This window comes from Scyliorhinus canicula, chromosome 11 (assembly GCF_902713615.1).
Source record: "Scyliorhinus canicula chromosome 11, sScyCan1.1, whole genome shotgun sequence".
NCBI classification, from domain to species: Eukaryota; Metazoa; Chordata; class Chondrichthyes; order Carcharhiniformes; family Scyliorhinidae; genus Scyliorhinus; species Scyliorhinus canicula.
The window spans coordinates 50,820,499-50,847,961 of record NC_052156.1 but is presented as its reverse complement, the minus strand read 5'-3'; the positions used below and the strand labels follow the sequence as shown (position 1 = coordinate 50,847,961).

Below are 27,463 nucleotides of genomic sequence, written 5' to 3'. Positions count from 1 at the left end.
GGACTCCCAGGAGATCAGTGGCCCCCAGGTGCATGCCCTTTGGGCAGGATGGCACCCTGGCAATGCTATCTGGGTGTCAACCTGGAACTGCCAGGGTGCTCAGGTGGCACTGCCAGGGTACCAGGTTGGCACTGGCTAGGTGCTAAGCTGTCATTTGTGACGTGGTGGTGATCGGGCCGGGAGTGCCCTGCGCGGGTGTTGGAGGGTGCGGGGGAAGCCCAGGGACTGCCTCACAGTGAGTTGGGGTGGGAGGGGTCAAGGGTCACATCAGGGGCACTATGAGAATGGGATATAATTTTAAAATGGCATCCCGATCTCTCGCTGCACTGAGGGTTTCCGGCGAGCGGAGCTCCTCAGTGCAGGAATTGGCGCTCTGTGCAACCTTGACCGCAATTTCCCTGCTGAAGGCCACAATCTAACCCGGGTGCTGTTCGATAGCATTGTGTTTCTTGATGCTGTGAGCGCCGGTAGGAACGAGGCTAAACGGGCTTGCAATGGGACTATGTTCCCATTTCGTTAAATCGCACCCAATATATTTTGGTTTCCCCTGTGTTGAACGTGTTGGTCACTCATATTTAACATCAATATAACAAGAAGTGTAATATTTTGTATTGTTCTACATGACATGAAATCAGTTTGAAAATTTTTTAAAGGATTTTGTTTTCTCCCACTCTTTGGATCATAGGTCATGAACATAGCCAAAATAAAAACAACAGGAAATGGAATAAAGGACTATCCAGCAATATTTTGTCTGATCTGGGCAAACTCAAAAATAGTATTACAATGCCCAATTTAGCTGGCATGGATAACAATACCACTGGAACAGCAAGTCACAAACGAACAAAACGTTTTCTGTCATACCCTCGGTATGTTGAGGTTATGGTTGTTGTAGACAGCAGAATGGTTGAACATCATGGAACAAATCTACAACATTATGTTCTCACGTTAATGTCTATTGTAAGTATTGCTGTCAGCACTTTCTTAAAAATATTATTTGTAATGATGTTTGCTTAAATGCTTTACTTATGTTCTTCATTTTACAGGTACACATTTTGAAAGAAAAGTTGATGCCCTTGATACTAGCTCAGCATATTGATCTCTGATGTACTAAATCATAGGATAGTATATTTTATTGCCTGTTTTGCAGCTCCTGTTTAATATGTCAAAGTCTGATTGAGTTTGAGACTGTTCAAAAGATCAACCATCTTCAAGTTGTCCAGTAGGAATTACTATTTAAAATGTAATCAGTACCAGTTGAAAAACTCTAAAGTATAACTTGTATTCTGGCATTCTAAAAATAGATTTTATAAAACTGGAAAATGCTGCAAAACACAGCAGGTCTGTAAGCAGCCGGAAAGAGAAACCAGAAGAGTTTCACTCTTCAACTGTACACCCTTTTTATTTTCATTTAGTTTTACCTGCATGGTAGCACAATGGTTAGCACTGTTGCTTCGCAACACCAGGGTTCCAGATTCGATTCCCGGCTTGGGGTCACGCCTGTGCGGAGTCTACATGTTCTCCTTGTGTCTGCGTTGGTTTCCTCCGGGTGCTCCCGATTTCCTCCCACAAGTCCCGAACGATGTGCTTATTCTGAATTCTCCCTCTGTGTACCTGAACAGGCGCCGGAATGTGGCAACTAGGAGTTTTTCACAGTAACTTCATTGCAGTGTTAATGTAAGCCTATTTGTGACAATAAAGATTATTATTATTATTAACATTTTAGTTTCAATTTTTTCAGGTGGCTACTATCTATAAAGATCCAAGTATTGGAAATCTTATAAATATCGTAGTTGTGAAACTAATTATTATAAATACTGAGCAGGTAACGTTTTAATTAGATACTTGTAAATTCAAAATTTAACTAAAGTGCTAAAATAACAGTGAATTACTTGATACTGTTTCTTTATCATCTTTAGGAAGGTCCATCTATATCATTCAATGCTCAAACAACATTGAAGAACTTCTGTATATGGCAACAAAAACAGAATCATCCAGATGAAAACCATCATTCTCACCATGATACAGCTGTACTTATCACAAGGTATTTCAAAACAGTTTTGCAGTATTTAAAGTAATGGGTTCTTTTGTGAAGTGACTCAAGCAGTGGCAGGAAGCATGGGTCCACTATGCAAATTAGAACATAGAACATAGAACATTACATAGAACATTACAGCGTAGTGCAGGCCCTTCGGCCCACAATGTTGCGCCGACCTGTGAAACCAATCTGAAGCCCATCTACACTATTCCATTATCATCCAGAATAGAACATAGAACATTAATTAGTCAACAAATTCCGCAACAATGCCCCTAGTTGAACATTATCTCAGATCATAAATGGTATGGCTGAATAGTGAAATGTTCACACTATATTTCAGCTGTGATTGGACCAGAGGGCCAATTTGGGAGCTATCTAGAGAAAACTCCATGAAATTAATTTGGCCACACCTCAAGCACAAAGCTATGTTTGCGGTTGTTCAAAATTGTTCTCAAAATTGTTTTAATCGTATTGATGATTTATCTTCCAACTCCCTTTACATTGATTTTGGATTCACTAAGGTTCTGTTCTGTTTACTTCTTTTGATTTTTCTTCATGCCAGTGATCTTATGTATTTAACCTCCATGTCTGTCCCCTTATCTGTTGATCATTCTATTTTATGTTCATCGACATCAGATGGCATACTTTGAGTGAACATGATCTCCAGCCCACACACACAATGAGGTGGTTGAATAACTGCATCTTGATTTCCTCCGTGGCCTTTGATGAAATAATGATTGATAAATGTGTTCCTTGGAGAAAATTGACTTGCAAATGGTGATAATATTCAAATTACACCAGGACAGTCATTGAAGGTTTTGCTTCCACTTTCTGCCCCTTTTTAAAAAGCAAATTGAATTTTTGATGGTGTATATTGTAAGTATCGATTCGAACAAGTGGCAGCATTTTTAAAAACCGGTAATGTGATGTTGTCTTTCTCAATCTTAACGCAAACAAAATGATTCTTAAAACATTTTAAATGGTTTCAAGCACTATTAATCCACTGAAGTAAAAATTTCTAACAGCACTTCCTAATTTGGTTTGGGGAATAGAAAAAAATTTCATAATTTTGTTATCTTTTTTCTCCAAAATGTGATTCCCTCTTTTGAACTGACTTGCCTTTAGAATTGATAAACAAGAAACAGTACTGTTGTTAGCGTTAAATAAACTCTGTTATTTCCCAAATTTGTAAATTGAGATTAGAATTGAAGGCACTTGGAGAAAAAAAACTTACATTTTGTGAGAGTTGTTCTTATAACCATGGAGAAAACAGATGGTTTAAATTTTGTGCAGGCTATTCAAACAACCTATGATAATAAAGGTCAATTTTCTTTCCCGTTTTTTGCACGTGACTCAAAAACTATCCAGGACATGCCATAACTTTGCATAAAATTAGTAAGTGCATTTTGCCTAGCAAGAATAAAATTGTTTTTTCCTAACTTTGAATGAACAGTTTTCAATGAAATGTGTGTTTTCCTTTAGGCAAGACATTTGCAGAGCTCGTGATAAATGTGACACTTTGGGTAAGTTATAGCTTTATCCTGTCTTTTGATAGAAACACTTTATTGCTCTTCTTTAATGACTAGTGAGCTAAGCTCTCTAATTGCTGATTTGTGTGAACAGGGAAGGTTGCAAATCTATACTGAATGTGAGGATTTCAGCAGGTGAAAGAGTAGAAATACTCTTGAATTACAGAGGGAAAAAGTCTGCTGACATTTAATATAAAGACTCTTCGATAATCAATGTCCTCTTGGGCAAATTCTGATGGGCACCTGCTTCTGGCGAGGCATACCCCAGGAAGAGGTTACAAAACTCAAGGAAGGAAGGATTTTTGGGTTGATTTTCTATGTAAGAGAAGTGTGAGGTTATGGCTTTAATTTTGGAAGTAATTTTAATCAGTAATACACAGTTTCTGTGTAATAATTGCAAATCACAGCACACAATCACCCATGAATTTGATTTTTTAATTATCTCTGACAAGTGCATTTTAAAGCAGTGCATTTTTTGCTCACATTTCTTCAGTTTAAGTTTGGTGCTTCAATGATGCTTCAATATGTGGAAAGATTGGCAAATATTTTTTCTCTCTGGATTTTGTATAGGTTTGGCTGAACTAGGTACTGTATGCGATCCTTATCGAAGTTGCTCCATTAGTGAAGATAACGGATTAAGTACTGCTTTCACAATAGCCCATGAGCTTGGGCATGTGTAAGTCTTACATAGTCATATTAAGCACCATTGATGTTGTGATCTAGAAACTGAAAGCCTCATTGTTAAATATATCGTAAATGCAGAAGTTCTATATTTTGAGCTGAAGCGTTGATTATTTTTGTGTAATAACTTGCATGCAGAGCCACACGTTTTGCTGTTTGAATTAATTTGGATAATTTCATTCAAGATTAATATTACAACTTTATAGCAATTTTTTCCCTTTGTGTTAATGTGTGAATTATATATTGCTTATTTTCAGTTACAATAACAAAGTGCTTTTAAAAGGGATCTTTATTATAAAATACACCCCAATGCATGTCCGAGAGACATAATTTGAAAGAATTGAATGGCATTATTCGCCGTTATTTAGGAGGTATGACCAAAAGCTTGGTCAGTATGGTGGCTTTGTGGAATAAAGTAAGGCTGGTGTAAAGGTAGAGAAAAAAAATGAAAATCGCTTATTGTCACGAGTAGGCTTCAATGAAGTTACTGTGAAAAGCCCCTAGTCGCCACATTCCGGCGCCTGTCCGGGAAGGCTGGTACGGGAATCGAACCGTGCTGCTGACCTGCTTGGTCTGCTTTAAAAGCCAGCGATTTAGCTGTTTAGGAATGGAGTTTGAAACGAGGCAGAGATGAAGGCAGAGTCAACAATGATAGAGTGAAGAGAATGTTGAATTTGTGTTGGGGAAGCCAGTATTTTCATTAGTGAAAGTCACAGAGATAAGGAAAAGCAAGGCCATAAAGAGACATAAACATGAGGATGAAGATTTCAAATCTGAGGCTTTTGGTGACTGGGAAGACTGGAAGCCAATGTAAAGGAAGGAAGTGATATTGCACAATAACTTTCCATCCACTTTCAATTCTCTCTCCAAACACGTTTCACCAAGTATATGCCAGCAAAATTATTTTTTGTGATACAGCTGTCATGACAATTCCCTATGTGATGCACAATACGGGTGTAAAAATGAAACCTAGAACTCTTTCAAAACTTAACAAAATTAACCATGCGAGGAATGTCCCTTCATTTCTCTGTCCTGTTTCTTCAGTTGCTTTAACAACTCCTTCCTCCATTTTACTGCTTGCTTCTGACATCTTTCTCATCTTGGCTCCTTCCAGGCCCTTCCCCTTATGTGATGGCCCCATTCTCTACATAAGCCCATTCTAATAACACTTTTTACAATATCAGCTTATTTTCTGCTTTCTTTTTCGAGGTGCAGTTCCACTCTCAATAATTAAATTGCTCATTTGTGTCCAAATGGTTAGGTGGGGTTATGGGGATAGGGCAGGGGCATGGGCCTAGGTAGGGTGCTCTTTCGGAGGGTTGGTAAAGACTCAGTGGGTCAAATGGCCTCCTTCTGCACTGCAGTTTCTGTGAATGCTTCAGGCGTATACGTTACTTACTCACTTTTATCCATCATCATAGAATGGTTTTTTTTACAGTGCAGAAGGAGGCCATTCGGCCCATCGAGTCTGCACTGGCTCTTGGAAAGAGCACCCTACCCAAGGTCAACACCTCCACCCTATCCCCATAACCCAGTAACCCCACCCAACACTAAGGGCAATTTTGGACACTAACGGCAATTTATCATGGCCAATCTACTTAACCTGCACATCTTTGGACTGTGGGAGGAAAACAGAGCACCCGGAGGAAACCCACGCACACACGGGGAGGATGTGCAGACTCCGCACAGACAGTGACCCAAGCCGGAATCGAACCTGGGACCCTGGAGCTGTGAAGCAATTATGCTATCCACAATGCTACCGTGCTGCCCAGCTCTATCCAACTTGAATTTTCCTTCTCACTCTCTTACACATGTTCCTGATCCCTCGCACACTTCTGAAAACGCTACCTTTCTCTCACCTCCTCATTTCTTAGGGTATAATGGATATATTGAATTAAATAACCTCCGATTTAATTTCAGTTCACACCATTATTGTGTAAGTGTGTAAAATGAGAATATTAATACAAGTAACCAAAAATACAGTTAATTATAATTTCACACAACATATTTTACTCATAATGGAAGTATGATTACATTGGCTAGAGTTTTCACAGCATAATTTCAGCAAGTTGCTATTTTTGTAGCCCACTTCAAAGCCAATCACGTGACTTCTCTGTACGTTTTGACCTTCCCATGACTTACCTGCTGTGGCTCAGGCAGTCACATTTACATATATTGTAATTAAGCCAGTGACATTTCAACTCTGGAATTCATGCTTTTCGCTTAAAAAACATGTGGATAAGTTAGAATAAGAACTGTAAGGGGCTGGTGTTGAAAATGCATCTAAAGGGCAGCACAGTGGCGCAGTGGGTTAGCCCTGCAGTCTCACGGCGCCGAGGTCCCAGATTTAAACCCGGCTCTAGGTCACTGTCCGTGTGGAATTTGCACATTCTCCCCGTGTTTGCGTGGGTTTCGCCCCCACAACCCAAAAGATGTGCGGGGTAGGTGGATTGGTCACGCGAATTTGCCCCTTAACTGGGAAAAATGAATTGGGTATTCTAAATTTAAAAAAAAGAAAATGCATCTAAAACAAGTGAAACTGGGGAGTTCCTGAACCTGAAGAGTGTGGATTGTGACTCCTCCCCTGGGAATAAGATTTTCGGTGTCTTCTTTATCATTCTTCCGACATGGCCCTGAACTTGCTTCTAGCAGCGTGCAATCACTGGGAGACTTTCATCACCGCCACCTCCACCAATCATCTCCTATTCCAAGTGAGAGCTGCCCAGGAGTTGGTATATGCTATCGGCGCACCCTTGTTTGGCATTATCAGAGAGAAGGAAGAGCAGCATGCGATGGAGCAAAACAGTCATGTATTTCAAGAAATGGAGCCACTGATACTTACCCACCAATATATATATGCAACATAGGTCATCTTAGTGCGGATATATATATATGAAAGCACTTTATCAAAAATAAAATTCCGCCACCTACTCCATGAGGGCTTGCAACCACAGCCATCTGCGTGCACTGCTACTTCGATAGTTATTCAACTTTTATGGCACCACTTATTTCAAGCAGCCATAGAGAAAAGTCAAATATCAATCAGGGTTCAGCACGTTGGTAAAATCATCATCAATTACATCTGCATTGTTTTGCAAAATCACTACAGATACCTGAACGGGAAGAGATTCCACTCTAAGAATTAAAGGGTGGAGGTGACAACATTCAAATGAACCTATCTGTCAGTGTGACATCAACTGGACGTTGTTGTGACATATTGATCTTTTGAAATTTGGCTGCTCTTTATCCCTTCAGGGAGGAAAATCAATGGAATTCTGGGTAGCCTGCCCTCTACTCCCATGAACAATGGCCCCACTAAAAGTGAGCAAGCAAGCAGCACCACAAAAAGGTGTAGATCTCGCCAAGAAATGCCATCAAACAACTTCCCTTTACAAAAAGTGAGAAGTCTTATAACACCAGGTTAAAGTCCAACAGGTTTGTTTCAAATCACTAGCTTTCAGAGCACTGCTCCTTCCTCAGGTGAAGGAAGAGGTATGTTCCAGAAACATATATGTAGACAAAATCAAAGATGCAAGACAATACTTTGAATGCGAGCATTTGCAGGTAATTAAGTCTTTACAGATCCAGAGAGAGGTGTAACCCCAGGTTAAAGAGGTGTGAATTGTCTCAAGCCAGGACAGTTGGTAGGATTTTGCAAGCCCAGGCCAGATGGTGAGGGCTGAATGTAATGCATGTTGAGGCCGCACTCGTGTGCGGAACTTGGCTATAAGTTTCTGCTCGGCAATTTTGCGTTGTCGTGCATCCTGAAGGCCGCCGTGGAGAACGCTTACCCGGAGATCAGAGGCTAAATGCCCTTGGCTGCTGAAGTGTTCCCCGACTGGAAGGGAACATTCCTGCCTGGCGATTGTCGTGCGGTATCCGTTCATCCGTTGTCGCAGTGTCTACATTGTCTCGCCAATGTACCACGCTTCGGGACATCCTTTCCTGCAGCGTATGAGGTAGACAATGTTAGCCGAGTCACACGAGTATGTGCCGCGTGCCTGATGTTCTCATGTGTAATGGTGGTACCCATGTCGATGATCTGGCACGTCTTGCAGAGATTGCCATGGCAGGGTTGTGTGGTGTCATGGTCGCTGTTCTGAAAGCTGGTTAGTTTGCTACAAACAATGGTTTGTTTGAGGTTGCGCAGTTGTTTGAAGGCAAGTAGTCGTGGTGTGGGGATGACCTTAGCAAGATGTTCATCTTCATCGATGATGTGTTGAAGGTTGCGAAGAAGATGTCGTAGTTTCTCCGCTCCGGGAAGTACTGGACGATGAAGGGTACTCTGTCGGTTGTGTCCCGTGTTTGTCTTCTGAGGAGGTTGGTGCGGTTTTTTGCTGTGGCGCGTTGGAACTGTCGATCGATGCGGTTTTTTGCTGTGGGGCATTGGAACTGTCAATCGAACACGTCATCGTTGAAGATGACTCATTGAAGATGACAAACTCATTGCCTTACCTACATTGTGTCATGAGAGTGTCCCTTTAAGAAATGTTTTTGTCTTATCACATGGCTTCAGTGATGTCATTGCGTGAGTGGAGCTGGTCTGTGGCTCTGTGAGTTTTAACTTTCGCTTTGAGTTTGGACTGGTTGAAAGAAGTGTTTTTCTCTATCTTCATTTTAAAAGCTGTTCCAGACTACATGATAACTTAAAAGAGATAATTGCTTTCTGGAAGGAATTCAAATCTGCTGTTTGAAAAGGGGAACAGAGTATCAACAACAAGCCTTATACCAGTGAGAATGACGTGTGCTGGGCCATGTCTTGAAAAGGGGTTTCTGGTTTTAGTTGGATTTGTTATTGAATTAGAACAGTTAAGGGAATTCATTAAGGGTTATACATAGATTACTGTAGCTGTGTGCAGTTTTTATGTTCATAATTGATAAAAAAAATTCCTGCTGTGTGTGTTTATACACATGTTAACTACGTTCTTAGAATAAAGCTTGTTTTTTTTTATTTTAAAACGCCTAAGAGGTCCGTTGAATAACACCTGAAAGGCAGGCTCTTCTGCTCATCCTAGCCAAATTCAACATAGATTATAGGTCAGGTGAACTCCATAATATACTTTGGAGTTTTTTAAAACCCTGGCCCATAACAATTGGAAGCAGAGAAAGATGAAGGACAGCATTTGATGATCTTCACCCAGTGGACTCCTCAATGACTGTTTTAAGGAGCATCAGAACATTACTCGTCACTGATATCATCTCTTCTACGAAACAGTCTATCTTTGACACCAGAACACTTCTTTTCAACACTTTCAAATAGAGGAACATTCCCTCGGTCCTGTCCCCTTGTAACAACATAAATGCACTAATAATCATAACTAAATCTGCACTAAACAAAAAATGCACCATTTATTTCCTGTGTGCATCCAACTTACATGAATAACATCCTATTTGGCTACATCTGGAATATAAACAATGGACTCCCAAATCTTTCCTACCATTCTTCCTTCCAGCCCAACAGTATGTGTCCCAATTCTGTTAAAAGATTTGAATTCAAGGCTGTTGCTTAAATCATTTGGAGGCATCTACTCTGCTTTATTTTAATGTGTCTTAAATTTCCACATCTGATTTTATTTCCAAACTCCTGCATTATCATCCATGCAGTTTGAAAATTTTTGCACATTTCGTAGGTTCAATTATCTATTAAAACGAAGGAAACATATTTGGAAGAGATTGTGGCCTATTAAAATACACGCTCAAACTATTTTTTAAAAATCGCAGTCATCTTTCACGACAGTAACTCTAATATGTGTTTTTTTGAGATATCCACTATTTAAAAAGAGGGCCTCTTGCTCACTCTCCCTGAAAATTAAGTCTCTGGGTACATACCCTAATCCTTTTACTGTCAGGGTCACTCGTCCCACTATTTGCTATCCCTGCCAGGTTTTAAGTCTCTCTACAGGCAGCCATTTCCAGTAATACACTGAAATTTTACTCCATTCAGTGATGCTTTCATGTTCATTAGCTTCTTCTTCACCACTCCTATTCCGCACATCACTTGCCAAAATACTCACTTTGGCTCTGCCTGCTAGATTTTGCATTGTTCTGCAGGCCAATTTGTCACTTATCACATTACTTCATCAAATTGTTTGTTTTTCTTTCTTTCTGCTGCCCCTTCCCCGTGCTTCCCACCCCCCACCAACACTCCCCCTGGATGTTCAAGAATCCACTTAACATGAGAGTGAATGAAAATTCCGCATGGCATCATCCCTCCTGTTTATTTATGCAAGTCTTGGCTGATCTATCTGCATCGGGCAGAGAAACACTGCTTGGTGGATCAATCGAGCAGTAGCTTGTTGTGCGTCCTTGGATAAGATCATCTTACTCTTGCAACCAAGGACTGGGGGAGGGGGAACTTGCTGGGAGAGAAAATTGAAAGATAAGCTAAATGCAAGCTGGGATATTTCCTTTTGGAATAAGGAAAAATTGAATTAAAAATCTGTTACGTTTTTGATTGGGAATAATGTTTTGAAGTTATAGTTTATGTATTTGTTTTTTAAGTTGACCTAACTATTTCTTTAAAACAAAATATGTTTAAAAAGAACTTTTGCATAAACATTGGACAGAATTCTCTGTCGGCCGACGGTGGAATCGGGAAACACGATTCGGCAGAGAATGGCCTGAGGTGAAAATCATGACCATGTTCCGGTGCCTTGACAGCTGTGTTGGTGGGTTCTATTCCCCATGTACAGTATACGGCGATGGCATGTCATTAGCGGGCCTGACCGGGTATTCTTCAGGGCCTCCGCGATGCTCTGCCTCCACCAGGAAGAATTACCAACGCCGGGTTTCACTTGCGGTTTCAAACATCGGGAAACAGGCACTGTGGCTGGTGAGGATGAGAGGGAAGGTACAAAAAGTGCCCAACATCGCGATATTTTGCTGACAGTTGAGCCGCTGCCATGCAGCTGCACATGCCGCTGACTGCCCACTGTCATGGGTTGTATGGGTGTCCCCCCAGACCAACGCCCCAGCTATCCTCTGGCCCCAGCTGACCTAGCAACGGATGAGTGCACTCCAGCGCAACTATTGTTTGCTGGGATGAGTGTGTGTGGGAGTATAGTGAGAATATGCGGCCGCAGCTTGTCAGTCTTTTGAGTGCTAAACCTAACTCTGGCGAATCCAACACCGTGTTTCATTGGGATCACTCGTGATCCACGTGATGCCAGTGATAGCCCATTAACGGTTCTGGAATAGCTCCGGGACCAGTGTTGATTTTGCTGTTGTAGAGGTCCACCGATTCTGTCCCGGCATCAACACTTAGGACAAGTTTCTCCGTTTCCCAACACTGACTTTGTAATTAGCGATCTGGCGGGGAATCCATTTTTATGATGGAATCAGGGGCGGCGCCTGTTTTTGCATTCTCCGTCCCCTCCGATACAGCATCATCGCAGCGAGCACCGCACGCCGTTTGGACGTCCTCTAGACGTCACCTGAAGGCTCTCCCTCGAAGCTCCACCCCGGATGGCCCGAGTTCACGGCGGCACGGGAGACGTGTGGTCCTAACCGTGCAGGAACCCGGCGTGGCGGCTGCAGACTGTGTCCAGCAGCACCACAGTCAGGCGGGAGCTGTGCTCCAGGCTGGGGGTGCTGGAGAGGGGCGGCTGGGGGCTGGCGATGAGGTGTCCAGGGAGGCAGTATCTGGCAGGTCGGATCCGCATACGGCCGGCACCATGTTGTACGGCGCGGCCGTTGCAGGTCGTCACCGTGCGCATGCAGGGCCACAGACCCGGCAATTCTCCAGCTGTTTATTATGTGGGGTCTGGGAGTTTTATGTAGCCCCTCACCAGTCAGAGGATTGGTGAGGGAGCGCCACTGATTATTCCCACGTTAAACGCCACGGATCCTCTGGACATAACAGCCTCAAAACCGGAAAATCTGGCCCTAAGTCTCTGAAATGGAGAATCCCGCTCATTGTCTTTAAGGCAACCACAAATTCAGCTCCTCAAAGCCGGATTTTAGGTGGCTCTGCTGGGCGTATTTTTGGTGGGGGGTAGCACATAAAATTGGATGGGCCCAGCCCACCACCTTTCCACCCACTCCCGAGCTCACCACCATAACACGATGGGTAGGTGGGTGCTGAAATTGGCAGGTTGTCTGTCAATAAGTAATTGTATGTCAGTTCAGCTTGTTAACAAGCTAATTGACCCCAATAATACAGTGCCCATGCCATAATATGATTGGCATGTGGAGGCAGGTGGGAATGGGCAGCCCGATTTAATTTTTTTTAAAGTTTTTAAAAAGGAGGAAGGAAGAGGGGGTTAAAGCTTAGGGGGAGCTGCTGCCGATATGCAGCCTCCACACCCCCCATCATTTTCCTTCCTTACTTTTCCTGTTCCCCTGTCTAAGTTCGCCAATCCCTCTTCGCCCAATACCCCGGACTTACCTCAATCTGCCATCCGCTGAGCCTTTTCCTTGGGACCGCTCCCACCCCTGGCCGAGCCCACTACTGAGATCTTCATTCTACTGGGTCCAATTGGCCGCCAGCTCCTAAGTACAGGAGTTCCAGTGAACGGCGCCTGCCGAGAAACACGCTGGGGGGACCGGAGCATCTCGCCCAGTGTTTTAAAGGACATGTCAGATATTCTGATATTTTAATAAGGAAGTTTGTCCTTTACTGCCCAAAAGATTAAAGCAAATCATCACTACGCATTTTTTAAGAATTGTAAAGAAAGGTTTTGCGTGATATTTGTGATTGAGTTGGCAAATTTATCTGTCGGAGAAAAGTGATTGAGGTAGACACTGGGCGCGATCTTCCCAAAAGGGAACAAAGTCCCCAAGCGAGCGAGTTTAGCCGGGAAACACATGTCTATTCAACACAACTCGTGTTGAATATGGGACGTGTTGAATATAGCCCTGTTTTTTTACAATGAGGAGCACCGCTCGCCATAATTCCACATTGTAGCAAGAGGTCACGATGCCATTTTAAAATGGCATCCCGATCTCCAAGGCCCCCCAAAATAACCCGGTCTGGCAGCTGGGTGGCACTGCCAAGGTACCAGGCTGACTGGCAGGGTATCCAGGTGGCACCATCCTGCCCAAAGGGCATGCAGCTGGGGGCCTCCAATCCAAGACCTCCACAAGTGCTGTTCCATTTGGCCCCCGTTTATGGGGACCAGTACCAAACAGCACTCGTTCGAGATCTCCGAGGCAAAGGGATTGAATTCCAAACCCTCAGGTACCTCAGGAATCTGCACATTAGAATGAGGCTAGCTGTCTCACTCTAATATGCAGATTTGCCAAAATGTGATCACCTCACAACGTCTCACGAAATTGAATTGAATCTTACGAGGCGTTGTGAGCCGGATAGATCCCAGGAGCAGGGTCTCCCGGCTTTCAACGGCCACACTGTGCCGGGGCAAGCTGCTTTTCTGTGCAGCGTGGCCAGAGGATTGCGCCACTGATTTTATATAATAGCGTGAAACACGCTACTGACTCACTATATCAGCTGTTTTATTCTATCTCACACATGTGATAACACTCATGTAGGCGGCAGTATGTTCTTGTCATGCTCCTTCTCAAATATCATCTCACCCTCATCGTACTCTGAGGCATGTTTCAAGCTGCAGTTGATGTGACCATGGATCTCTTGTTTTGTATCTACATAAACCTCCCCTCCTGCATTTCTGGCTTTAGTTCCCCACAAACTTGCACCTAGCCAACCAGTGCACCATCATCATGAAGGGCAAGAGCTGTACAAGACCTGTGGCAGAGAAGCACCATTTCATGATCTGGCAGTCGCAGCTATTAGCTCATGTTAATAATAATAATCTTTATTGTCACAAGTAGGCTTACATTAACACTGCAATGAAGTTACTATGAAAAGCCCCTAGTCATCACATTCCGGCACCTGTTCGGGTACACAGAGGGAGAATTCAGAATGTCCAAATTACCTAACAGCACGTCTTTTGGGACTTGTGGGAGGAAACAGGAGCACCCGGAGGAAACCCACGCAGACACAGGGCGAACCCCACACGATCAGTGCAGGTTCCACATGGACAGTGACCCAAGCTGGGATTTGAACCTGGGCCCTGGAGCTGTGAAGCAACAGTGCTACCCACTGTGCTACCGTTCTGCCCCACTTAGTGGCACTGTGCAAATTATAGAGGAGTGTATAGAGTTAGGATCAGCAGGCAGTGAATCAACAGATACAACTGGATTGCAGCTAGACCATAGGAAAGGGCTAGATAGCAAAAGTCATATTTGAGGCTCTGCTTTAAGGGATTCTGGTGAGGACTGTTAAGGGGCGGCATACAGGAGAACATTAATGGACGTGCACACCAAAATGGTTACTGCATTGACAGGCATGCCACAGAACTTGTTGCCATTGTCAAGGAGCATGGCAGTGTCCAGCTCCAATTTGACAGAGGTTTTCACACAGAGTGGATGAGGTGGTTATAGCCATTACAGCCCTGTGGACACAGTGGTGATGCAGTGCCTGATGGCTGGTGTTTCAACTCCCATTGCATCACAGGTAGAAACCACCTAGACTCTCAGTGTTGCAGTGGAAGTTCAGACTGAAGTCATGAGATCTATCTTTTAGTGTTGTCGTGGCTCAGGCTGCTGCCACAATGGCTGTGGATTTCCGTTTACAAAGATGTGTCCCGGCTCTTTTAGCAGTCCGGCAATCTGTTCCCCAACAGATTCTTAGGAGTGTGAAAGCCCCCACCTGATGATTGTCACGAGCTCTATGGTGCACAAACCTGCTGTCCTCTCTCATGATGACAATATTTGTGCTCCCACCACTGTCATTCTGCCAGTCTCCCTGCCTTTGCCTTTCAGCCAGTCATCCCAGCTTGTTACTCATGCCACTATGGTGCAGTCGAAGCCAAGCCCAGAAAGTACAGAGCTGCTTAAGTGCATGCCACAATTCCAACCACTGAAAGTCAGCAGCTTTCCAGCAGCCATTGGGGCAACACTGTACAGGAGCACGAGAACCTGTCCAAGAATCCTGAAAGTCAAGCTGGAAGGTGAATAGTTACATTTTATATGGACTATTGGAAGTGCTGTTTCATTGAGTTGTTAGGGAATAGTTTTTTGGTGGTTGCGCCCTCCTGATAAAAAGGTTGTGGAGCATGTTGCAGAAGACAATGCACTTGGTGATGTGCTCCGGTCACTATTGGAGGGCAACCTCTAATTTCTGCCTGTCAGCAGAACCATTGTTTCAGCATGCTGATGACTTGCTTCCATGTTGTTCCCATTTGCTGCATAGTTCTCATTTTAAGCGAAATGTCCTCACGTGGGCGGGTGGTGGAGGGGAGTCATGAGCTAGGTGCGGAAATGGTATCTCTTGTCACTTTCTGGTTTTTCATCGTGGTCCAAGAGATGCATCTGAGTCATGCAGGATGAACACATTGAACCTGCTACCTGGATAGTGGGCTTTTACTGACAGGATTTTCTGCGCATGGTCACACATCGACTGGGTAGTAATAGAGTGTGAAGCCATCCTATTGATATGTGGACTGCAGAACCACTTGTGTTCAGTTGATTCTAACCGTACACTATTGGGCATTCGACTAGCTTGACAAGCCCATGTGTTCTCCCCTTCTGCTTCTCTCTGGTCAAAAAATGAAGTCCCCTTTCCTTCAGAGGATGACTCCTCTGTTGTCTCCCTGATAGAGTGATAAATGGCAAATTGAAATTTTGCCAATGCCATTTTTTAAAAACAAGCATTCATGGAATGTTGGCATCACTGGCAAAACCAGTATATGTTGCCCATCCCTTGCTGTCCTTGAGAAGATGGTGGGGAGTTGCCTTGTTGAAACTGCTGAAGCCATCCAGGGTGGGTACAACATCAGTGCAGTTTGGGATGGAATTCCAGCTTTTTGCCCAAACAACATTGGAGGAACGTCAATATCGCTCTGAGTCAGAAATGGTTAAAGTTGTGGATGAGATGCCGATTAAGTGGGCAACTTTTTCTTGGATAGCATTAGACTTCTTGAGTGTGTTGCACTCAGGATAGTATTCCATCATGCGCCTGACTTTCCACCTTGTAGATGGTGGACTGGCATTGGGGAGTTAGGAGATTTATTTGGTGCAAAATTTCTAGCCTCATACATGCTCTTGCAGCCACAGTATTAAAATGATGGGATAAAAGCAAATTACTGCAGATGCTGTCAGACTTGCCGAGATTTTCCAGCATTTTCTCTTTGGTTTTAAAATGATTGTCCGGTTAAGTTCCTGATCAATGTTAACCTGCAGGATATTAATGGAAGTCAGCAGGGGCAATGCCATTGAACATCAAGGTGTGATGTTCCGTTTCTCTCTAATTGGCGAATGTTATTACCTGTCACTTGTTGCTGCCTGGATGGATCCGCTGGTGTAAAAAATATAGGGCCACAGTTCTATTCATGGCCCTTGACAGTATCATCCTTGTCCTGCTATGCAGGTCAGGTGCAGGAGGTGACACAGTACAGTCACCACCTCCTTGGTGAAATGCTGGGAACTGAGAAACTATTGGCTGAGGTGGAAGTAGGAAAGGTGGTTTCTAGAGATCCCTGTTGAAAAGGATATTATGTTGCGAGGCCTCCTCCTCCTCCCTCTGTGCATACATCCCCGTCTTTGCTACCTGTGTTCTCTTGCAAAGTCATGTGACAGACCAGGAAGTACTGTAGCCCACATCCCTGACTTTCTCCTGATTGGCCTTTGTCAAGATGCCCTCTTTGTCAAGATCCAGCACAACTCCTTTGTAAACGCAGACTGTTTAACTCCGTACTTTCCTAAACTGCACCAGCCAAAAAAAACACCTTCACTGGAAGCTGGAGAGTTAGACTTTTAAATGCAGGATGAGTAGGATGTCCACCATGCAGCAGAATGCATGTTGAGAAGGTTGAGAGCACATTAACTGATCCTCAAGTCTGAAATGGCAGTGTTATATTTCCAGTGTTACAAGCTGCTTGATGCCATGGTATTCCCATTCTGCATGCTTCTGGCACACATATAGCACTCTTGCATTAGCACTCTTGCAGTCAGGGCAAATGGTGACACAAGTGGCCCGAAAGCCTTCCTGCCAACAAATATTGACTTTGTGGTCCCTTTGGCACTAACACCAGCAGCTCTATGGAGCCTAATTTTACATCCTCTGTCTTTTATTCTCTTGTTCCTCCTGTTCGCGCCTGATAATATCACATCTGCCACTTAATTATTTCCTGTTCTCCACCGAAGCACTTTACAGGTTATTCTTTTTTTTCCCGGTGTGTTTGTGAATTTTCTCGTTCTTTTCCACTTTCCTTTGTTGTATTCCTTTTCAAATCCTCCTCACCTTCGATTTTATTCCTGAGAAAGTATCTCACATCCTCCAACCTGGATTGACTCCTGTTTTCCCACAGTTACCCTCTAACCTGCGAAGCATTTCCAACTTCTTTGCTAATTTTCAGATTAGCAGCACCTGCACTGTTCTGTTTTCGAAGGCCAAAGCAACTTTTCACACTTCTAGCCTAACTGCTTTGTTTATCAGTGACTCTAGTGGGAAAATCAAAGGAGGAACTGCAAAACTGTCACCTGGCTTTAATTTGCACTCATTTGTCAAATTTATCTTGTTTTCTTTTACGGCCGAAATTCCAACCCCTGCAAAAGCTTTTGTGTCTCCACTCGGAGGAAGTTAGGAGATTGTTTTATGGAACTGTTTTCTTACTTGTATATAAGCAAGCACCAACTGGCTATAAAGTCTTCCAAAATTCCATAGGGTGTATTGGTGTGGGGACATTGGGAAAGATTTTCTTAAAAAAATACATTATTTGTATATATTTCCGTTGTAATTCATACCATTTTGAACTATATTCTGAAGATATTTTGCTGGTAAGGATAGCACATTTTCAGATTTCATTCATAGATTATCATAGAATTTACAGTGAAGAAGGAGGCCATTCAGCCCATCGAGTCTGCACCGGCTCTTGGAAAGAGCACCCTACCCAAGGTCAACACTTCCACCCTATCCCCATAACCCAGTAACCCCACCCAACACTAAGGGCAATTTTGGACACTAAGGGCAATTTATCATGGCCAATCCACCTAACCTGCACATCTTTGGACTGTGGGAGGAAACCGGAGCACCCGGAGGAAACCCACGCACACACGGCGTGGATGTGCAGACTCCGCACAGACAGTGACCCAAGCCGGAATCGAACCTGGGACCCTGGAGCTGTGAAGCAATTGTGCTATCCACAATGCTTGATCTAATTATTTTTACATACGCTGGGGCTGATTTCTATCTCACTTCTAGCCCATTTTTTTGTGGCATGAGTAAACTTGATTTAAAAAGGTGACATTGGCCTTAACTTAAGCAGCTCGTAACCCCCCCCCCCCCCCCCCCCCCCTCAATCAAGCAAGACAATTATTCATTTCTTGAAATCGATGCTCGATGCTGAATTTTCAGCACTAATGCAATTTTTAACCTTCAACAGTTCAGGAGGGGTATGAGTACTTCTGGTTCACAAACAAAAATCATCCTTTGTCCCCTGCCGCCCCTATCATCAACGTGCCCACAATTGGCTGGCTGTATGGGGCAGCTGCACAACCTCTCGCTTCCTCCAGATTTACAAACTTTCTCTCATTCTCGTTTGAGTGCAGTCAATTTTCAGATTTTGTTATAGTGAGGCCCAGTGGGGAAATCATTCAGACCTCCCATTGGCCACCGCCCCACCCACTGCTTGCCTGATATTCACCTGACTTCTTGTTGTACGTGCGTAATTAATTTTTTACAGTGACTTGCATCAATACTCCTGGGTCTAATTGGGCTCTTAGTAATAAGCTTATGTGACTGCAATATGAAATGAAAATCGCTTATTGTCACAGTTAGCTTCAAATGAAGTTACTGTGAAAAGCCCCTACTCGCCACATTCCGGTGCCTGTTCGGGAGGCTGGCACGGGAATGGAACCGTGCTGCTGGCCTGCCTTGGTCTGCTTTCAAAGCCAGCGATTTAGCCCTGTGCTAAACAATGTTGCGATATGGTTTGTTGAACAAAACCAAGTTCAAGATTAGATGAAGGGCAGTGGGCACAGTAGTTTATTTAGGCCGGAATTCGCCAGACATCGGGATTCTCATTTCCCGCTAGCAGCGCGCCCCCACCCACGGGTTTCCTGGCGGTGTGGGGAGGCTTCAGTGGGAAATCCCATTGACAAACGGTGGGATAAGAGAATTCCACTACCAGCGAATGGCGTGCTACAAAGAAACACGTGGCCTCGGAACCAGAAAATCCTGCCCTTATTCCAAGTTGCGTTTACTCTCGGAAATAGATTTCCTGATTAGGTATTTGTTAGATGGTCGGTCTTGTACTTACCAACACATAGTCTGTTGACTCTGCATCAGTATAATTACATGGTTTGTCTAGCTCCTGGCCCATTTTGGGTCAGGTAGTGGAAACCTGCCAGAGCATGACAGGGAATTGTGTGTAAGCAGCCCAGGGATGATAAGTAAATGGCCACATATAGGGATTAAAATGTTGACATTCATGATCAGAAATTCTCCTTCTAAATTCCCTTGCTCTTCTTGTTCAAAATAACGTAGTAAACTTTGCAGAGAGTTTAGTATTAAGATAAATAATACTGTTCATAGATTTTCATACCACAATCAGATTTAGGAACTACTAATTCAAGAAATATTGCTATATTCCATGAATGAAAACTGTCAGTGTTGTATGTGTTTATGTATAGTATAAACAGATCTCAAATTTCAGAAGAAATATATTGTGATGTGCATTAAACATGAAGTCACAAGAATATAACTGCTTAATCATTTTTTTAATGGAACCAATGGTTTGCTTGAATAACAATGTTTTGTTTTTATTTTAAACTAGGTTCAACATGCCTCATGATGACAGCAATAAGTGCAAAGAGGATGGTGGCAAAAATCAACAACATGTTATGGCCCCTACACTGAACTATTATACCAATCCCTGGATGTGGTCAAAATGTAGCAGAAGATATGTTACTAATTTTTTAGAGTATGTTCGACTTTTGATTTCATAAGTCTATGTTGAACTGTGCTCTTGACTTCTTTGTAGAGTTGAATTTGGTGATTGTAAAGTATAGTACTTTTCAACTATTTTAATTGATATTAAATAGCAACTTAGGAAAAAGCTGTAGCAAAGCTCCGAACTAGCAAAATTCATGTTCTACACAAAATAGTGTTGTCAGCCAAGTGCTTACCTGACCTTTTTTGATACATTTCAATTTAATTGGCATGATTAGATTTGCAAAAATGTCATTTTAATAGACCAATAACACCAAAACATCTATTTTTGCGTTATGATTTTGTATTATATATCAGAACAATGGGAAATATAAATGCTAGGATTTTTTTCTCTTATACTTTATTTATTTTTAGTACAGGATATGGTGAATGCTTACTTGATGAACCTGTGACAAGAACATATACACTCCCTCATCAGCTCCCTGGTCAGATTTATAATGTTGACAAACAATGTGAACTGATTTTTGGATCTGGTTCTCAGGTGTGCCCCTATATGGTAAGTATAATAATAATCTCTGACAACTGAGGTAAACATTTAATGTTCTGTCGATAGAATTGAGTCACTTTTATTTTCCACCTAAATTTTTGGAACTTGATTAATCAAATCAACAGTATCCAATCCACCAATAAGTTTATGGTTTTTTTTAATGAAGTATGCCAGCTACCTCCGATCAGACCGTAATCGAATAAATAGATTTAAAATACAATTTTAGATTGAAATAAATGTTTAATTGAAATTTTTACTTTAATTTTGTTTCATTCGACTGTTTGCCATACTTTGTCAACCAGCTATGAAAACAATCGGGTAGATTTTCAACCTGTTGAGTGGGTGTAAAACTGCTATGATGGATTTAATGGATTCACAATGCTTATTTTCTGCTCAGGTAGCAAAGTTAAAATGTTTCTCATTGATGAAATCTTTTTCGGAAAAATAAGATAATTTGAAAAAAACGTTCCACTACGTTACTGAGAGTACCATTATGTACAAAATAACATGCACATCATAAATAGATGTGAAACTACATTTTATTACTGTGAAGATAAAAACTTCCACCATATCAGATTGTTGAAGGATATTTAAGGCTTTGACAATATCACATTTTCTAAGGCGTTTTTTTTTGCTGTGTAGACTCAATGCAGACGTCTTTGGTGTACAAGCACTGAAGGAGTTCAGAGAGGTTGTAGAACTCAGCATATGCCATGGGCAGATGGGACAGAGTGTGAACCTGGAAAGGTAGGTGCTTCTAAATCTTTTTTTTTTTAAGTGTGAGCTAAGTAGAAATATCTATCACCAAAACCAGTTTCATGCAACATAGATTTGTATTCATGATTTAAATAATTACTAATTTACAAGCGTAATGTGTGGCAAGTCATTATGTTCACAAGTTTCTGCTGGTAAATTGTTTACTTCTTTAGTCGTTCGCATGTCTGAATCTAAGCCAGTTTTAAGGAGGCACAAAAAGAATGTTGAAGCAATGAGCATTGTCTAACTTCCTTTGGGAGTGGCTCATCATAGGAGGTTTGAATTGGCACTGTTCAGCCTTCGAAATGCATGTCCCTCCTCCAACCGTTGATAGAAGTGTAAAGTAGCAACAGCTTAAAGCTGTTTTAATGACATGCTTCAGGTACACTTTTCCATTCATTATCTAGGTTGGTGTATAATTATTGCTTTCCTAACCTAAACGTCCTGTTACATTTTAGTTTTGTTTTGTGTTAAATTCTTCAGCCGTTTTTTAAATACCACGGTGCCTTTTGAACGCGAAATTGAAATATAAGGTAATTTCTGTTCCACATAGCATCATTTTTTTGTTTTAAATTTTTTATGTTCATTATCTTCCTTACATGGCGGGTAAGGTTACAAATGGGGAAAAATTTGAAGGATGCATTGCGCTTTTAAGATTTTCAGCCTAATCAAAGTAACTGCCCATGTCCTGCATCCCACATATGGTGTTCTCATTTGACCATGTTCACTTCCGTTCCTTCTACTGTATTGTTAACATCAATTACAGAGTAAACCCTGGGGAGGTGGGGGAAGAGAGGAAATGTTGTGACTAGCTGGATAAAAAGAATCCAAAGAAATGGTTGTCAAGAACTTCAAGGGGATATTGGAAAAGGTTCAGAGAAGAACCGTGACATGAGGTTTTATGTTAGAAAGCTAGATTCCATACAAAGCTGAATGTAACAAATTGAATGGGACAGTAATCCAGCATTTAAAAAATATTGGGGAGTAGAAATAATGGAAGACACAAGTGAGATGTTTTCCATTCACAAGAAGATAAAAGCACATTAATAAGCCCCAAGCAGAACTAAAATTGTGAAGACCCACCAGCCCTACTCTGAGAGCTGCAGCAGGCTCCCAGGAAAATTATTTCATGTGCTGATTAATGTTTGCAGAAAAAGGATGGACAAAAAAATTAATTCAAGCTAAATGAAGATCATGAGATAATTAAGACAGACATCACATGAGGAAGAAAAAGGAAGAAATTTGCGTAAGACGTATGTCAGGTAGAAAATACAACTGAGAATCAGGCTGAATATAGAAGGTCGAGAGGAGAGTGAAAAAAGCTTAAGAAGAAAAGCAAGGAGACAGCATGAAAAGTGTTATGTATCAGAGAATACATTCCTGCTGGTTCTGCATCACATGGTGTGTAGTGATACCAGCAGAGTGTTTGCGTGGGCTTTGAGCAGATCACCACCTTGATTGCATGAAAGACACCCTTAATAAACCTCTCATCGTGCTCCACAAGAATCCAGAGTGCGGACAGTTCCACATCTTTTCTCTTTGCGGAAACAGAGAAATATAACAAAAGAGAAAAATGGCAATGAGGATTTGGGCTGAAACATCACTGGAAACAAAGATTTTCATTGACTAACAGTGAGACGGCATTGGGAGCAACAGACGATTCTCGGGACCGTACATGCACACGCACAGATTTTGGGCAAAGCACTGCCACCGACATGAAGGTTTAACAAATGTTTCGGCAGCAACCATGAGTAAAGAGACCGACAGTCAGGGAAGACTTGCTTGCGTTGAAGTCTGGGTTGGGCTGCAGGGACCGCACACGTGGCAAAGCTACACGGTTGCAGGGAATGGGAATTTTGAAGTCTGTCCAACTCTGCATGGGCAGAGGCAAAAGTTGAACTACATTCAGGCAAGATGGAAATGAATTCCTAGTTGCTGGTAAAAGGGATCGTTTGTGTCATACTTTCCATGTTAAAATGAGTGTAGCTCCATGAGAGCCAGGATCCATAAAATGGCGGATAAAATGGACACCATGGATACTTTTCTGATGAGGATTATGAGACTGAAATTCATAACAGGAAAAGACAGGGTAGATAAAGATAAACTATATCCACTGGTTGGAGATTCTAGAACTAGTGGGCATAGTCCACAAAATTAGGGCCAGACCGTTCAGGAGAGACGTTAGGAAGAACTTCACGCAAAGGGTGGTAGAGGTTTGGAACTCTCTCCCACAAACAGCAGTTGAAGCTAAATCAGGGACAAAATTCTCCCCTACCTGGCGGGGCGGGGGATCCTGGCGTAGAGGAGTTCTCCGCACCTTTAGTGGCTCCCGCTCTGCCGACTGGCGCCAACAGCCTTTGGCGCCATGCCACCCGGCGTCGGGGCTGGCCGAAAGGCCTTCGCCGGTCGGCGTGAGTCCGCGCATGCGCCGGATCATCAGCGGCCGCCGACGTCACCACCGGCGCATGCGTGGTGGAGGGGGTCTCTTCCGCCTCCGCCATGGTGGAGGCCGTGGTGGCGGCGGAAGAAAAAGAGTGCCCCCACGGCACAGCGGTTGGTGGGCCCTGATCGCGGGCCAGGCCACCGTGGGGGCACCCCCCAGGGTCCAATCGCCCGCACCCCCCCTCCCCCCCAGGACCCCAGGGCCCGCTCACGCCGCCTGCTCCCACCGGCACATAAGTGGTTTAAACCATGTCGGCGGGAGAGATCTGACAGCGGCGGGACTTCGGCCCATCACGGGCCGGAGAATCGCTGCTGGGGGCCCGCCGACCAGCGCAGGGGGCCCGCCAACTGGCCGGGCGCGATTCCCGTCCACGCTGATTACCGGGTGGTGGAGAATTGCGGCCACGGCGGAGGCGGGATTTACGCCGGCCCTGGGCGATTCCCCGACCCTGTTGGAGAATTCCGCCCCAGTTGTTAATTTCAAATCTGAGATGGATAGATTTTTGTTGTAGCAAAAATATTAAGGCTCAAGGGACTAAATGGCCTACTCCTTTCCCTATGTGAGAAAAAATTACAATTATTTCTGATCGCAAATCAGACATCGGACAACCTGAATGTCGCAATGTCCCAGCTCAGTAGGGTGTAAAGCATTTATGCTGCCACAGAATCTAGTTCACTCAGCAAAACCAGGAGATAAGACCTACATTGAATTAATGAAAGTCTTCAAGTGTCATTTCTCTCCGAAACCATTATTGATTGCAGAAAGGTTTTGGTTCACCACCATAGTCAGGAAGTAACCACTTTAAGAATGATAGCTGAATATTGCGAACTTGAAGTATTGCAAATTTGATGCAGCACTTGATACTCTTTGGGACAGGCTAGTTTGTGGATTCTGCACTGAAGCAATTCAGAGGAAGCTTCTTATTGCAAATGATTTAACTCTAAAAGCTACTGTGAAACTTTCCTCATCTATGGAATTAGCAACGAGAGAGGCTTCACAGGGGGGCTGGAGTAAATATCCACAATATAGATACATCAAGGAGCAAGGCTGTAAACCATGTCACTGTTGTACTCGGGTTGGACACTCGGCGGGGGAATGCTGGAGTAAAATGAATATACCCAAGAACTGTGGCAAGAAGGGCCATATTGAAAGGCATGTTGTGCTCAGAAACCCTCTACACTAAGAAGGTGCAAGAAGAACTACAGAGTCAACCAATCTAGTGGTGTCTAAAAATTAGTGAATGAAACTCCAGACTAAGGCAGGCCATTGCCGTACCGGCCTCCCCGAACAGGCGCCGGAATGTGGCGACTAGGGGCTTTTCACAGTAACTTCATTTGAAGCCTACTTGTGACAATAAGCGATTTTAATTTCATTTCTGGTCCAATTCTCCATACACCGGAGGGGGATTTCTCCTTACTGACTCACTCTTCATAACACACTGCATAAAATCCAGAAAAAAACGGGGGGAAAAGGTCCAAAAGTCCTTCACAGGCGGGAGCTATCAAATGTGCGACCTACTCCTCCATGGCCACCACCGGAAGTCACCCGTTTAAAACTACTATTAACTACGTTTTGTATGTAGATCATTATCCACTGTTACTGATTGAAGACTTATTTGCTGGACTTTCTGGAGGACAGTAATTCAGTAAAATTGATCTTTCACAGGCATATCTGCAGATGAATGTGGCTGCCAAATAACAGCCACCACACACTGTTGTAATGCACAAATGTCTGTTTCATTAGAGAATGTGAGATGCCAGCATTGGACTGGGGTGAGCACAGTAAGAAGTCTCACAACACCAGGTCAAAGTCCAACAGGTTTGTTTCAAACATGAGCTTTCGGAGCACTGCTCCTTCCTCAGGTGAGGAAGGTGAGGAAGATTCCTTCACCTGAGGAAGGTGCAGTGCTCCGAAAGCTAGTGTTTGAAACAAACCTGTTGGACTTTAACCTGGTGTTGTAAGACTTCTTACTGTCATTACAGAAGACTTCCTTTTGGGATAATATTTACATCTGCTCTTTTTCCAAGATGCAGGGATCAAATTCTAAGTGAGTTGACTGGAGTGCAATGTTATTTAGATGACACTCATCGAGTGCATAGGAACACTTGGAGAATTTGGAAGCCACCCTGAAGCGGTTATAGAACCACAACCTGACTAAAAAGGAAAAGTACAGCTTTTTTAAGGCATCCATAAATTACCTAGGTCATATTATCGGTAAAGATCGTCACAAGGAGTCAAAGAAAATGTCAGCAATCTTAGAAGTACCACGTCCTCAAAATGTGACACGATTAAGGTTGTTTTGGAGATTGATCAATTATTATGGTAACTTCGTAGCAACGCAATTGAAGTCTATTTGTTAAACAGGCAGGACACTGGTCAGAAGAATGTGAAAATGCATACAATAAAGTGAAAGAAGCTTCACAGAATTCAAAGCTATTGGTTCATTATAACTCCAAGATGAATTTGCAACTTTCCTTCAATGCCTCAGCCTATGTGATTGGTGCAGTCTTCTCGCACATTGTGCCTTCAGGAATGGAACAACACATTGCATTTGCTTCACAAAATCTTACGAGCGCAGAAATAAATTATGACAAGCTATAAAAAGAAGCTTTAAGCATAATTTTTGGTGTAAGAAGATTCTACCCTTTTGGGGCTTTATTTTACTCTTTTGGTGGATCATCGACCCTTTCCTACAATCGTTGGTCCAATAGAGATATATCTTTTTTGGTAGCTGGTAGATTGCAAAGATGGTCATTGATATTGCTGGTGCACACTTACGATATTCAATATCGCAAGTAGTCCGAGCAGCTTACAAATGCTGATGCTTATGACTCACAAGGAAATGTTGCTAATGTTTTGTATGTCTCACTCATGGATAGTGTATCTGTGACTTCATCTAGTGTTCAAAGATGTACAAGAAACGATCCAGTGATGGGGAAGGTGGTGGACTTGGTCCAAAAAGGAACATTGTCAGATGTTCATAGAAAGAAATCCAGACTCCAAGCCTTACGTCACTGAAAGACTTGAGTTGACAGTACAGAATGGAGTTTTATTATGGGGAATCTGTGTGATTATTCCTTCCTGCTTTGTGTAGTCCTTGACAAACTGCATGAGGGATGTCCGTTTGCGCAAAGGATGAAGGAATTAGCATGTAGTTATTTTTGGCGGCCAGGAATAGATGCTCAAATTGAAGGGAAAGTTGTGCAATGCCAATCTTGTGCAAAACCGAGGAACACTTCACCATTACATCCCTGGGAATGGTCGCCACAGTCAAGGCAGAGAATACACGTTGGTTATGCTGGTCCATCGGAGGTTCACGTGTTCTTAGTGATTGTGGAGGCACATTCAGAATGGCGGGAAGCCGCAATAATGAAATCAACGACAATTGAGAAGACCATTGTGAAATTGAATTAAATATTTGCAAGATTTGGAACACTGGAGCAGATTGTCAGTGATAATGGTGTGCAGTTTATTTCAAAGGTGTTTGAGGACTACTTGAGGGGGAACGCTATACTCCATATCGAGTCAGCTCCATATCATCCAGCAACAAATGGATTGGCTG

General features: G+C 43.0%; 1 protein-coding gene across 3 annotated transcripts in view; it reads left to right on the top strand.

Annotated features, from left to right (window-relative positions):
* The window catches only part of adamts9 (ADAM metallopeptidase with thrombospondin type 1 motif, 9), a 404,749-nt gene that overhangs the window by 55,061 nt on the left and 322,225 nt on the right, over window positions 1-27,463 (top strand). For all 3 annotated transcript variants that reach the window (XM_038810570.1, XM_038810569.1, XM_038810571.1), the window contains 8 exons: window positions 686-957; window positions 1,739-1,822; window positions 1,917-2,041; window positions 3,518-3,558; window positions 4,135-4,240; window positions 20,040-20,186; window positions 20,570-20,711; window positions 21,345-21,449. In XM_038810570.1, coding sequence (XP_038666498.1) covers window positions 686-957; window positions 1,739-1,822; window positions 1,917-2,041; window positions 3,518-3,558; window positions 4,135-4,240; window positions 20,040-20,186; window positions 20,570-20,711; window positions 21,345-21,449 — 1,022 coding nt within the window. The remainder of the gene's footprint in view (window positions 1-685; window positions 958-1,738; window positions 1,823-1,916; window positions 2,042-3,517; window positions 3,559-4,134; window positions 4,241-20,039; window positions 20,187-20,569; window positions 20,712-21,344; window positions 21,450-27,463) is intronic.